This window comes from Ovis canadensis, chromosome 25, assembly GCF_042477335.2.
Source record: "Ovis canadensis isolate MfBH-ARS-UI-01 breed Bighorn chromosome 25, ARS-UI_OviCan_v2, whole genome shotgun sequence".
Lineage (NCBI taxonomy): Eukaryota > Metazoa > Chordata > Mammalia > Artiodactyla > Bovidae > Ovis > Ovis canadensis.
Genome location: NC_091269.1, coordinates 61,570,945 through 61,584,336, shown reverse-complemented (window position 1 = coordinate 61,584,336; position 13,392 = coordinate 61,570,945). Strand labels below are relative to the sequence as shown.

At 52.1% G+C, this 13,392-nt stretch overlaps 1 protein-coding gene across 4 annotated transcripts in view; it reads right to left on the bottom strand.

Annotated features, from left to right (window-relative positions):
- MARCHF8 (membrane associated ring-CH-type finger 8) overlaps positions 1-13,392 on the bottom strand; it is a 110,763-nt gene that overhangs the window by 4,141 nt on the left and 93,230 nt on the right. For 3 of the 4 annotated variants that reach the window (XM_069572320.1, XM_069572321.1, XM_069572319.1), the window contains exons 4-6: positions 4,739-4,821; positions 2,087-2,267; positions 88-235 (exon numbers count right to left, since the gene is read on the bottom strand). In XM_069572320.1, the coding sequence (XP_069428421.1) occupies positions 88-235; positions 2,087-2,267; positions 4,739-4,821 (412 nt within the window). Of the gene's footprint in view, positions 1-87; positions 236-2,086; positions 2,268-3,680; positions 4,527-4,738; positions 4,822-13,392 lie in introns of all 4 variants that reach the window. The other variant, XM_069572322.1, reaches the window with a different exon arrangement.

The following is a 13,392-nucleotide window of genomic DNA, read 5'->3' as shown; positions in this document are numbered from 1 at the left end:
TCAACCTGGAGTAATACCCCAATCCTAAGATCCACTGTGCCACTCAGGATACACTGGCTGGGCACACCTTTCGTTCTGACCACGTACCTGTTGCCTGCCCCTGCCTGATCTCCTCGGCGGTGCGGTCGATGAGCACATACAAGGACCAGACCACACAGGTGATGGCGATGACGTGGAAGGTCACGGAGCACATGATCTTCCTGCGCTCGCTGGATGTCATCTGCAGCTTCTCCCACTGGAAAGACAGCACACAGACGTGAGGCTCAGGCTCCCCGGCCTCAGGGCCTACAACAGGGTGAGAGCTTTGTGGATGGTAAGACTGGCTTCCCTCCCCACTACCCCTCACCCAAGCTAGATGAATTTCCCCAGATACTGAGTCATTCCCTTTAAACCACGTGGCTTCAACCAGGTACCAGGCTCTGGTATTCTGTCGACAGCCAACTTTCTATGCAATGAAGAGAAGCCGGGATTGAGATGATCTATGAATCACCACCAGCCATCCAATCCCCCTGGCTGCTTATTCCTGCAAGCAGGCATTCACTGGCTTGATAAAAAGACTTTATGGTTTTGGTCCAGATGAAAACAGCATGTTGGGCCAAGACCCAGGGGGCACGTTTTTGTTTTGGTGAGCTGCTGGCTGGCGTGAGTGAGGGGAAGAAGGGGCAGATGGTACCGCAGCACGGGAGCAGATGGGCAGGCGCTGTGGCGGGAAGGTGACGCGGGAGGTGCTCACTCTGTGGTCCTCTGCTACTCTGGCAGCAACACCGTGAAACCGATGCTAAGAGCGCCTGGTACAAGCAGTCTGTCCCAGTCCCATCTCCTCTAGGAGCTCATTAATTTACTCCAAATAGCCAGACTTTCTTTCTCATTTACTGGTTTCCGAATCGGAAGAAAGCACATAAAGGTAGAGAAAAGAAGGAGCGTGAGCGCTGCCCGTGCCCCGCCGGCCCCAGCCACAGCCTCTCCAGGGCTCCATGCAGGACACGCAGAGGGCCTGAGGGGTCAGGGTAGAGTAAGGCACCTGGTAGATGACCGCGCTTCCGTGGGGAAGAGCACTTTCCTTAGAGCAGCTTGGGCCTGCCTTCTCTAGCATCTGGACTGCTTTCTGCTGCGGTGTGATCCCGCATCTTCACTCCCCTGATTTCTAAGGTACACTGTTTCAGCCTTCGTCCTCCTCTGAAATGCTTGCCCACCTTTAGGTGGCTGCTTTCCTCTGCAGACAGTGCGGCCCCTCCAGACTCCTTCACTTTCCCTCAGTCCGAGTGATCTCTCAAGCACTGCTTCAACACCAGACCTTCTATGGTGCTGCCCCACTCTGCGTCCCTGGCACTTCAGTCCACAGCGACACTCCCTTCCCTGGATACCTGACCCGCGCTCTCCCCACGCAGTAAGTGTTTATGGCACATCAAGGGCTGCTACTTGATTATGTGATTCTCCCTGCAACTCATGTATTAAAGTTCTGAGATAAGAACAAGTCTTTTATTCTTCCAAACAAAACCTCTGCATATGCTGGGCCCAAAGACAAATAACACAGCCAGTGTTTACACAGGAGGCGAGTGCCGGATGAGGCTCCTCTCAGAAAAAGGACGGGCACCAGGCCTGACGAGAGCTGTGCTTCGTGTAATGCCCGTGGTTCCCTTCTTCCCCATCCGCCACCACCTCCTATCTAGCAGATATTTGTCACAAGTGTATAAAGATACATTCACTGCATTAGGCTGTGCTTCGTGCAGGAGAGGCACTAATCCCCACAACGTGGTCCTAATCAGAGGAAAGGCCTGGATAGTTAACACACGTAAAGTCTAATGCTGACTAAGACATCACAAAACGGTGTGTGGTCGAGGGCCAAATGACTGACACAGACAAGCAAGCAGTCTTAGTTTCAAGGAAAAAGAAAACATGAAGACCGCACGGTCGGAAAGAGCCTGTTCCTGCAAGGAGGGACTTGGAAGTCAGTACCGGTGACGTGAATGTACACCCTGGCCCCCACTTCCCAAAGAAGCGGGCCCAAGTCAGCTGCGGCCCACCCAGCCCCGCAGCAGGGTGTGGCTGTGCGGGCCTGAGCCGCCCCCGGGGGCCCTGCACGCACTTTCCTCAGCGGCTTCAGCCTGGTCTCCATGACGAACTCGTACTTGCACAGCTCGCAGCAGCGCGCGTCGGAGCTCTTGATCCACTGCTGCAGGCAGGCCTGGTGCACGAAGTGGAGGCTCCCCGCGCAGCGGCAGGGCGTGATCAGGGGGCTCTCGTCATCCCCTTCACAGTGGCAGATCCTGCGGGGGAAGGACAGGCGGGCCTTACGAGGCGGGCCACACCGCAGGGAAGACGACGCTTCAGCGGAAGGTCAGTCCGCCCAGGAAAACGTTCAGAAACAAACATCACAGAATGACTATAAGCACGAAAACATACAAACACAAAGGGAAACGGCTACTGCAGACTACAGCTTTCTAGCTTACCGCGCCAGCATGGGAGGTCTGGATGGCACTGGCATCAGAGAGGAAAAAGCCATGTGAGAAATGACAAAGGAGTCATTTTGGGTTAGGCTTTAGAACTTCACTAATAGGTGACTTTAAGGCAACGTGGAAGCATCTTCCAGAACTTATAACGTTAAAATAATCAGAGGTAAAATTCCTGTGTAAAACAAAACCAACACTCTACCTTTCAAAAATACCAGGAACTTGGAGTGATGAACATTGCTTGTTAGCTATAATCACTGACCTCACCTTCACACACCACACTACATATTCCCGTCCTCTATCAGCAAGTAAACAGAGAAACCACAGAGCTTCTCCTGGACCTGAAAAACCATTATAAGACACTGCCATTTCATTTCTTTCTCAGGACCACCCAGCAATGAGTGAGAAATTTAAGTCGCTATTTCTAAGGGTACACGCGACAGGATGCAGGCCCTGACCTCAGGAAACTTAACAGACTTTTGAGAAACAGAAGGGCCTTTTTCAGCAGCTGGAGAGCAGGTGGGGAGACCTGCCCTAAAAGGGGCTGGGCTCTGGCCCAAGCCAGGCTCTCAGCTGTTTGTGTCTATGAGGGGGGCATCTGATCCAGCTGTTGAAAGAAATGATAATTGCTGATCCTGAGGAGGGGACTCTGTGGAAAGGTTAGAATGGGGAAGAAGGCTAAGAGTGGCAACAAAAGGGAATTCTGAAAGCTTCTGGTGGCCTGACAAGGATGCTACACCCGGGAAGATAAAGGTGGGAGGTGGGTGGGGACCTGGGCAGAGGTGTCTGCATCCAAGTTAAAGAGAAGGAAGGAAGCAGCTGCTGGAGAACAGCCCTTTCCCCGCACGTGGAGCAGGGGGCCCAAACGAGGCCCGCAGGGGAAGCCAGCACTTAGCATCCAGACCATCAAGCTGGAAGACTGGAGGTACTATTCCTTCTTCCACTTTATGCAAACGCTACTTATTTTTGGTTGAGAAGAGTCAGCTTGGCCTTTAATATGTGTAGCTTCTTCATCTTTCACCATCTATGAGACTATCTTGGGGACCCATGTCATAGAAATTGGATTTTCAAATGATATCAATAATCTATTCTTCTGGAGAAAAACTATTAATCTGTAATTGTGTACAACTGCCTATACATTCTCCGGAAACTTCACATATTAAAGCAAGATGAGGCCGTGGAGCTATGGGGAGCAGAGGTGGCCAGGATGCTGGTTCTCGGCAAACCAACCTGCAGGCATCCCCTGCTGTGGACACAGGGGAGAGGCGGGGACCCTTTTCAGAGGTGGGGGAAGGACAGTCCAGGTCGCTGTCCTTTTCCGCGGAGCAGAGGGGGGCCCGCAGCACCCTGCTCTTCAGCTTTGCGGATGCGCTGTCCTCAAAGACATCGTCATCCCCCATCTCATCAGAGTAGAAGCCGGCACTCCCGGCCAGCCTAATGGAGGACTCGGTGGGCCGCGGGCTGGTGGCACGGCTCTCCAGCTCGTGGAAACGGTGCAGGCTGCTGCTGCTTGAGCCGCGCGAGAATGCGAGCAGGTACCGCAGCAGCCTCCGGCTTCGGGAGAGGGCCTCGCCATCCGCCTTCTCGTCCAGAAGCAGGACACGCATGCCCCCCTTGCTGGCTCCTGCCTCTGAGGCTGCTGAACGATCGGCAGAAAGGGATGAAGCACAAGAATGTTTGGAACTGCCCAGGGCTTTGCGACTCAGTATTCTTCTTTCTCTCTGGTGGAACCTGTTGGTTCTGAGACATGGGTCCTGAGGGAGTACCAATTTCCCTTCAGAGCAGGTCCTCTCCACATAGTCAAAACTTTCCAAGGCATCCCGGGCGTTCTCACCCACATCGTTTAGGGATTTTGAGAACTTCAGTGTTCTTCTGGCTTTGGTATTCTTAGCAGGCTTCAAGGCCTGGACCCACTCTGAACCACAGGGATTTCTCTTTGACGCCTGCGCTGTGTCTTGACAGACAACTGTCACAGTGAGCCCCTGGGTCAGAGAGCTCTGGCAGGGAGGAGCTTTCAAGACAACAGCAGACGGCACGGGACTGTGGTGACAACACTCAGAAAACACTGCACTGGAACTGCATGCAGAGAACAGTGGGATAAAAGCACAGAAAGTAAGAACAGTGTTAAAAGAGAACAGACGTCAAAGGGAGAAAGAGACTCGCACGGTTGCCTGGTGAGCACATGAGGCTGGCTGCTCAGAGCAGAGGCACACAGAGAGTCAAGCCTCTGCAGACACTGGTGTGCGCCCCCGGCGTGCACCGAGCCACAGTGGCGTGCAGAGCGTTACCTGCAGATGTCCTGATTGGAGGGTGTGACCGAAGTGCGCGCGAAGGAGGACACTGGAGCCGACGCCACCGTGGAGCCCCCAGCCTGCAACACACGCCTCTGGTCAGTGTTGGGCAAGAGCCAGGGGACCACGACCGCCACCTCCCGAGCGGCACTGGGCCTGCTGCTGCCCACGGCTCAGTGCACAGTGCTCCTGGTAGGGCCCTACGAGCCGAGGCAAGAACAGCACCAGCAGCGCCCTTTTCTCAGATGAAGGTGAAACTGTAGTCAAGGATATCTGAGAGCGTGGAGCAGCAGCATCCACCTTGCGTGGATTCAGGGGTCATTCATCTCCTAAGCATCTAAACTTAAATTAGTTCAGCCATAAGCCAAGAAACTGCAGGCACGTGTACATACAAAAGGGGCGCGAGGTGCCTTCCCTGCCGGCCTTACTTCCCCCAGCCAGCTGTATCTGGGGTATGTATCTGGGGTCATCCTTGCGGAGGCTGGCAGCACGCAACAGCCCTTCCGCCCTCACCACTTGGCAGTGGGCCCACGAGCCCCCAAGCCCCTGCCAGTGCTCCTCACACAAAGGGGAGACTCCCCGAACACGCCGATCTTGGAGGAAAGGTCCGGGAGGGTGAGGAAATGCCACGGTGGAAAGAGAAGCAGAGGAGAGAACCAGGAACAGGGAGCACAGCTGAGCTGAGGCTGCAGGGCTGCTGTTTAGGGCGTCCCCCAGCCTCCACTCCAGCCTCCGAGGGGCGCTTGCGAGGCCTCACCAAGACTGGCTCCTGAGCTTCCTCGGCCCCACAGCGGCAAGGGCGCTCTTCCCCACTCAGGACAGTTATTCTGAGGGAGCAGCTGCTCCGTGCAACCTCAGGGGCCATGCAGAGACAGCCCTGAGTCTGTTACCACGGGCAAGCCAGCATCTCCTCCCCACCCGCCCCAGGCCCTGTCCCTTGATACTGGAAAGCCCCACTCTGGCCACCATTCCCAGCTGAGGCCAAGCCTCCACCCTTGTGAAGTGTCACCCCCGGGGCATACTGTCATCCCGGCACTGCAGCTGAGGAGCCCCTGACTTGCAACACCAGCTCCCCTGTCTAGCATGTGCACCAGCCTGGACAGAGCCAGAGAGAGCCGGCACTCTGCCTGAGGGGTTCACTGGAGAGGGACTCCTGTTCCTCAACACGGAGATGAAACATCATCGTAAACCCAAGTCAACCTAATGAAACCTGATCCATGAAGTTATACATTATCATGCCACGTGTATATGCTAAATTATGTAGCATTACTCAACCATCGCATCTTCTGAGTCACCAAAGAATCCACATTTATTTTCTAAAAGCATTTCTGGTCAAAGTTCTTAAGAATCTAACATTTATTTGGAGCCAGAAAAATGACATTCCCCAAATAATCTTGCACTATTTGGTTATGATTCTTTCTAAAACAAAAGTGGGGGGCTCTCAACACTTTGCTACTACCTTCCCACTGCACGAGCTGCCCACTGCCCACACCCCGCCTTCTCCTGTGCCCTCCTCCCAGACAGCTGTCACGGGCTCCTCTATTCTCCTGAAACGGGACAGGGAGCCTCTTCTGTTATATCACAGGGAGGCGGGCCACGGGGAGCCACTCTAATGTCCCCAGCCCCTACAATCGGCCGGGTCTCTAATACTCAGTCCCAACCCTGCTCTGAGATGGACAGCCTCCTTGAACTTCTCACTTCCTTCTTTAACCTGTGAGGGTGACCAGTTTTGTTCAGTATCTGTAGGCGGGGCCAAAAGCTGGTCATGGTGTCGAGCAGGAGCCTCCCCAAGCAGAGCTGGGGGGGAGGGAGGACAGGAAGGCCGGCTCGCACCGTGCCCTCACACCTTCCTGGGCCCTCAGATCGCCGTCCTCGCGGTTGCTGGGTCAAGCTGAGCCGCTCGGACTGAGGCAGAGAAGGAAGCGCCCTCCCCACGTGAGGGCTGGGAAAGAGCATGCTCATCCAGACACAAGGCAGCGTCTTGTTATCTCCTTCCCTGTTACATTCTGAGGACCGGAGCCTCTCAAAACACACGCACACACTGTCTGTGTTCTGGAGAGAAGGCAAACTCTGTGAAGGAGAGTCGGGTCTCATCTGCAGAGTGAGACGCCCCCAGGGCCAGTGTCCTTGAGAGGGGGCACGGGTCAGATGGGAGCTGAAAGCAAGACCAACGTTCTCTTACTGCTGTTCTGAACCTTGAGTAATTCACGTGAGACAGGGACATCAGGGTAGCAAGCCACACTGCCCAGGCCCTGAAGGGGGCAAGGCTTAGCAGCAGGAGGGAAGAGCCTGAGAGCGGAGCGAAACCCTGCACTGCGGAGGCGGCCGGACTGCCACACACGTGACACTGCCAGCCTCTCCGTGAGCCCCGTCTCAGGTGTGCCACGGGACTCCCACAGGCGTGTCTGCACTTGCAGCGGCCCCGCAACCCGGCTCTGTCTGTTCAGCAAACAGGACCAGCTGCGGCACCGCTATGTGCCCCCACCCTCACTTCATCAGAGACGCTCTCAGGAGCAACATCCAAGCCTCAACAAGCCTCCCACTGGCAGAGGCAAACTCTCCCTTCTTATTAGATAGGAGGTTATGGGAAAACCGTTGATTTACATACATACAAACCAACAAATGCCTTATCCTTCTCAAGAGCAAGAAAATGAGCAAGAGGCACGGGGCCATCACAGCCCCATTCCTTCCATTATCAGCTAGAGAAGGGCACGTGGTGAAGGTCAGGACCAGGCCTCCTGCAGAATGGTCCCCAAGCACAGCGACAGCACCTTTCAAGAGCTCAACTTGCTGCTGGTACCAGGCTGAGTAAAATCTACCAACCTGCCCACAGGGATTCAATGGCGACAATGAAACGAGGGAGACAGCTTCACACACAGCTCCAGGGTCCAACCAGGGGGTCTAGGTAAGTCAAGAGGCTGCAGTCCCCTCAGAGGCTCAGCCAACAGCACCCTAGCTCCTGCAGACAGCGACAGCAAGGGGGTGACATGTGGGAGGTTGTGGGGCTGCTGCTGCTGCTAAGTCGCTTCAGTCGTGTCTGACTCTGTGCGACCCCATAGACGGCAGCCCACCAGGCTCCCCTGTCCCTGGGATTCTCCAGGCAAGAACACTGGAGTGGGTTGCCATTTCCTTCTCCAATGCATGAAAGTGAAAAGTGAAAGAGCAGTCACTCAGTCGTGTCTGATTCTTCGAGACCACATGGACTGCAGCCTACCAAGCTCCACGTCCATGGGATTTTCCAGGCAAGAGTACTGGAGTGGGGTGCCATTGCCTTCTCCGGGTTGTGGGGCAGGGCTGGCTTAAGGGAGAAGGCGACTCTGCCCCACACAACATGGGGGAACATACTGTCCCCTCCTTGAGGGAGGATCAGGCCACACAGGACTCTGTAGTTACTGACAAAAGGTGTGAATGTTCATAACGTGAAAATTCAAATGTGTTGAGAAAACTGAAGCCCTCTGTTCCTGAAGTTCTTTGTTGGTTCTCAAACAAGAGACATTCCAGTCATGAAAAAGAATGTAAAGCAATCTCACTGCAAAAAAATTTTAATAAAAATCCCCCTTTTTTTAAGATGTTGTAATCAATTATGCCCAAACAAACCTCTGGACTCTGTCTAGGCCTAAGTCCCGGCTGCTCTTAATTCTCAGAAAAGATGAGGCCTAAATCCCGGCCGCTCTTACTTCTCAGGGATGACGAGGCCTAAATCCCGGCCGCTCTTACTTCTCAGGGATGACAAGGCCTAAATCCCGGCTGCTCCCACTTCTCAGGAATGATGAGGCCTAAGTCCCGGCTGCTCTTACTTCTCAGGGATGACGAGGCCTATTCTCAGGAATGACGAGGCCTAAATCCCGGCCGCTCTTACTTCTCAGGGATGACAAGGCTTAAGTCCCAGCCGCTCTTACTTCTCAGGGATGACGAGGCCTAAATCCCGGCCGCTCTTACTTCTCAGGGATGACAAGGCCTAAATCCCGGCTGCTCCCACTTCTCAGGAATGACGAGGCCTAAGTCCCGGCTGCTCTTACTTCTCAGGAATGACGAGGCCTAAGTCCTGGCTGCTCTTACTTCTCAGAAATGACGAGGCCTATTCTCAGGAATGACGAGGCCTAAATCCCGGCCGCTCTTACTTCTCAGGGATGACAAGGCTTAAGTCCCAGCCGCTCTTACTTCTCAGGGATGACAAGGCCTAAATCCCGGCTGCTCTTACTTCTCAGGGATGACAAGGCCTAAATCCCGGCTGCTCTTACTTCTCAGGGATGATGAGGCCTAAGTCCCGGCCGCTCTTACTTCTCAGGAATGACGAGGCCTAAGTCCTGGCTGCTCTTACTTCTCACGGGTGACAAGTTTGCTTTGCTGTGCTCAAGTCACTTAGTGGTGGCTTTTCTATCAACTCGCTGTTCTAAATGATTTTATCAAGGCTGCCAAACACTTACAGCCAACAGAAAACTTTCCACATATCCCTGGTAAAAGCTGGCATGCCCCCCCCACCCCGACCTCTGTTTCCCTTTCAGAGGACAAACTGCCACTGGGAGGCCCTGGGAGGAACTCTGCACCATGGCGCTGGAGAGGACTTCCTTCCCGCGGGACGCCAGCTGCACCTTCCCTCCCTAACCTTCCCCACCTGCTTCTGCTTCACTTCCTTCCCTTGCTGCTTTCAACGCACTACTTTCCAGCCTCCCTCTCGGCCACTTCCTCCTTCTTCTCTATTGCAAAACTCCACTGGGCCCTTTTTCATTTACCAGCAAAGCTATTTTCAGTACATTTCGTGCTCTACTAAAAGTGAATCTGTCCACCTGATTCTCATCACCAGGTGTAGGGCCACAGGAAACGGTCTGGTTGGGCCTGTCTGCTCTTTAAGCCAGGAGGAACCTGAGGAAGGGCTATAGCAGGAGGGCAAGACACAGAGGGCACGGGTTTCCAACAGATCTCAAATTATAGCATATCAAGCAATGACTTAATCCAAAACTGGAAAAGGAAATACAGACGGCTCCTACAACATAAGAAGATGCTTAGCCTTTCTCACAGCAAGAAATACAAATTAAAGCTCGAATGAGAAATGCCTTCATCATTAACAAGAGTTTTTAAACAATCAAATACCCACGTTGGCAAAAGTATGAGCTAACAATCACTCTCACACATTGCCGGTGTGAAAGCAGCCTGGTAAACCTCCAGCTAAGATGGCAATTTGGCAATTTTCACTCAGAATTACAGATGCATGTGCACCCCGTCCCGGCAGCTCTTCTTTTAAGAATTCACCTTTATACACGTGCACGAAAAGACCTGTACAAAACTGTGGGAGCAGAGGGCTTGGACATGACCTCGCTGTCTGTGGGCTTGGACACGACTGTCAACAGTAGCAGAGCAAGTCACTGCACTGCTGTATTTCTCCCCAAAAAGCAAAACCCCAAACGTCAGAATGAATGTTGTAAGAGCCACGTGTGTTTCCTCCTTTAGAAGCCTACGGCTAAATTAAGAAAGCATGCCACACTGTCAGCACAGAGCTTTTGGAAGTGACGAGTTCTGACAGCTGCTGAGAGAGGTGTTTCCTCTACAGAGATGGCTCTTGCCACCTGCGTCAGACTGTGATCAGCCTGTGAACAAGTCACTGCAAACCTAGTGGCTCAAACCCACAAATTTGTCGCCTGACCCACAGCGCGATGGGACCCTCTGCTCAGGGCCTCCCTTCTTTGCGGAGGGCCTCCCTTCTTTGCGGAGGCTCTGGGGAAGAACGCACTCCCATGCTCATTCAGGCTGCTGGCAGAAGGCAGTTCCCGGCAGCTTCAGGACTGAGGACCCATCTACTCCCTGGCTGTCAGCCAGCGGCTGCCTGCATTCCCCATCCATCCTTCCCCATCTTCAAGCCCACTCTTGCTTCCAGTCTCTGCCCCCAGACAGGGAAAGCTCTCTGCCTTTAAAAGCTCACATGATTCCTTTACAATGATCTTGTCAGCAATATCTCTCATCACACTGACAAGCTTTGGGCATCAGGGTGTTGACATCTTGGGGCGGGGTGGGGGGTGGCACTTCAGACACTCTGCTTACCGGACCACCTTACCTTTACTTTCTGCTCAGGAAGTTACTAAATGCTTCTGCCCTCCTGCCCTCAAAGCAGCAGATAGAGATCGGGTCCTTACTGCCACTCAGCAGGTCTGACTTCAAGTAATAAAGCAAATAGCATCTCACTTGGAGTTTAGACACTGTAATGTACAAACTGAGACAGCATTTCAGAAAACTTTCTGCTTAGCGCAGAAGGTTCTCTGTGAAAAGAAATGCTTCATTCTGAGAGATTCTTGATTTCTAAAAATAAACACCCAGTTGTATTCAACTTTCAAAATGATCTACAATTAAAGGACAGGCCGGTTCTGTGGTTGCTCTGATAAATACATGTTGACTCCTGACGAAGGGCTGTGCCAAGAATGAGCTTTCTCGATAGCAATTAATTAAAACTGACCATTAAAAAAAGTCAGCACAGAATATGTACAATATAGGATTCATGGAGGAGAGTGCACTGAATTCTAAAATGATTTCCATTATAAATGACTCTCAGTATTGTCTTGTGAGCAGCACGAACACTGACCTCTCTTCTTTGGTGGCCTCTTAGGGAGGGTTGGAATTACGTGAGTAACAATATATCCCCAGCATAACGAGGGGCCTGTGTCACACAGCACTGCTAGAGGGGCGGCGACAGCTGAAGGGGCTCGGCCACGGCCCAGCTCACAACGCAGGCCTTTAAGCTCCTGTCGGGAACCTTGCAAATATAACTTGTTTCCAATAAATTGCATTGAAGGCAATAGTTTCTGAGAGCAAAGATGGATTCACATTCCCAAAAGCTCCAATTGTAACCGTATAAAGACCCCCAAAGTCACCAGAGATCAAACTGCCAACATCTGCGGGACCATAGAAAAAGCAAGAGAGTTCCAGGAAAACATCTATTTCTGCTTTACTGACTATGCCAAAGCCTTTGACTGTGTGGATCACAACAAACTGGAAAAATCTGAGAGAGAGATGGGAATACCAGACCACCTGGCCTGCCTCCTGAGAAATCTGTATGCAGGTCAAGAAGCAACAGTTAGAACTGGACATGGAATAACAGACTGGTTCCATATTGGGAAAGGAATACATCAAGGCTGTATATTGTCACCCTGCTTATTAACTTATACGCAGAGTACATCATGAGAAACGCTGGGCTGGATGAAACACAAGCTGGAATCAAGACTGCTGGGAGAAATATCAATAACATCAGATATGCAAATGACACCACCCTTATGGCAGAAAGCGAAGAAGAACTAAAAAGCCTCTTGATGAAGCGAAAAGAGGAGAGTGAAAATGTTGGCTTAAAACTCAACACTCAGAAAACGAAGATCATGGCATCCAGTCCCATCACTTAATGGCAAATAGATGGGGAAACAGTGGAAACAGTGTCAGACTTTATTTTGGGGGGCTCCAAAATCACTGCAGATGGTGACTGCAGCCATGAAATTAAAAGACGCTTACTCCTTGGAAGAAATCTATGACCAACCTAGACAAGATATTAAAAAGCAGAGACATTACTTTGCCAACAGAGCTCCATCTAATCAAAGCTATGGTTTTTCCAGTAGTCATGTAGGGATGTGAGAGTTGGACTATAAAGAAAGCTGAGCACCAAAGAATTGGTGCTTTTGAACTGTGGTGTTGGAGAAGACTCTTTAGAGTCTTTTGGACTGCAAGGAGATCCAACCAGTCCATCCTAAAGGAAATCAGTCATGAATATTCACTGGAAGGACTGATGCTGAAGCTGAAACTCCAATACTTTGGCCACTTGATGTGAAGAACCGACTCATTTGAAGAGACCCTGATAGCGGTAAAGATTGAGGGCAGGAGGAGAAGGGGACGACAGAGGATGAGATGGTTGCATGGCATCACCGACTCAAAGGACATGAGTTTGAGTAAGCTCCAGGAGTTGGTGATGGACAGGGAAGCCTTGTGTGCTGCTGTCCATGGGATCGCAAAGAGTTGGACACAATGGAGTGACTTCACTGAACTGGATTCACCAGAAACACCACGGTAGAAGGGCTGGGTTTCTGAGTTGCTTACTACTCAAAAGGACTCTTCACTACTACAGACTTCTTTTAAATATTTAACTTTTCGAATATAACTGAAACACATTTTTATTTCCAATTATTCCTGGAGAAAATTCTGAGGCGGCAGCACAAGCAGTGGCTTTGGCCTCCAAAGTCCTCAGTGTGTGTGTGTTCTGGGGCCGCCCGGCTAAGCACACCACCTCCCAAGAGCACACCGCTCGGCACAGGAATCTAACCACTTAGAAATCAGGGCAACAATCCACAGGGCTGCTACGAGGGTCTTATGAAATCAGAGATGCAGGACTGCGACACGCCATTCTCGGAAAGCCCCCACTGAGAAGGCTTCCAGCTGTACTGAAAGCTGCTGCTTGCTGGCCTGCAGAGTGAACTTTGAGGTGTTTCTGTGGTGAAATGCCCCACTCCAACAGGCTACCACTGGCCACTCACTTGCGATGAAAAGAGTTTCTGCTCAGGCTGCTCTCCTGGCAGGTAAACCTTTGCCCTGGGAAATGCAACTGAGAGGAACCCAGAGACAAGAAGATGAACTCAAACGTAATGCTAAGGCTCTTCCCCTAAAGCCAACATGTTAGGTAACAA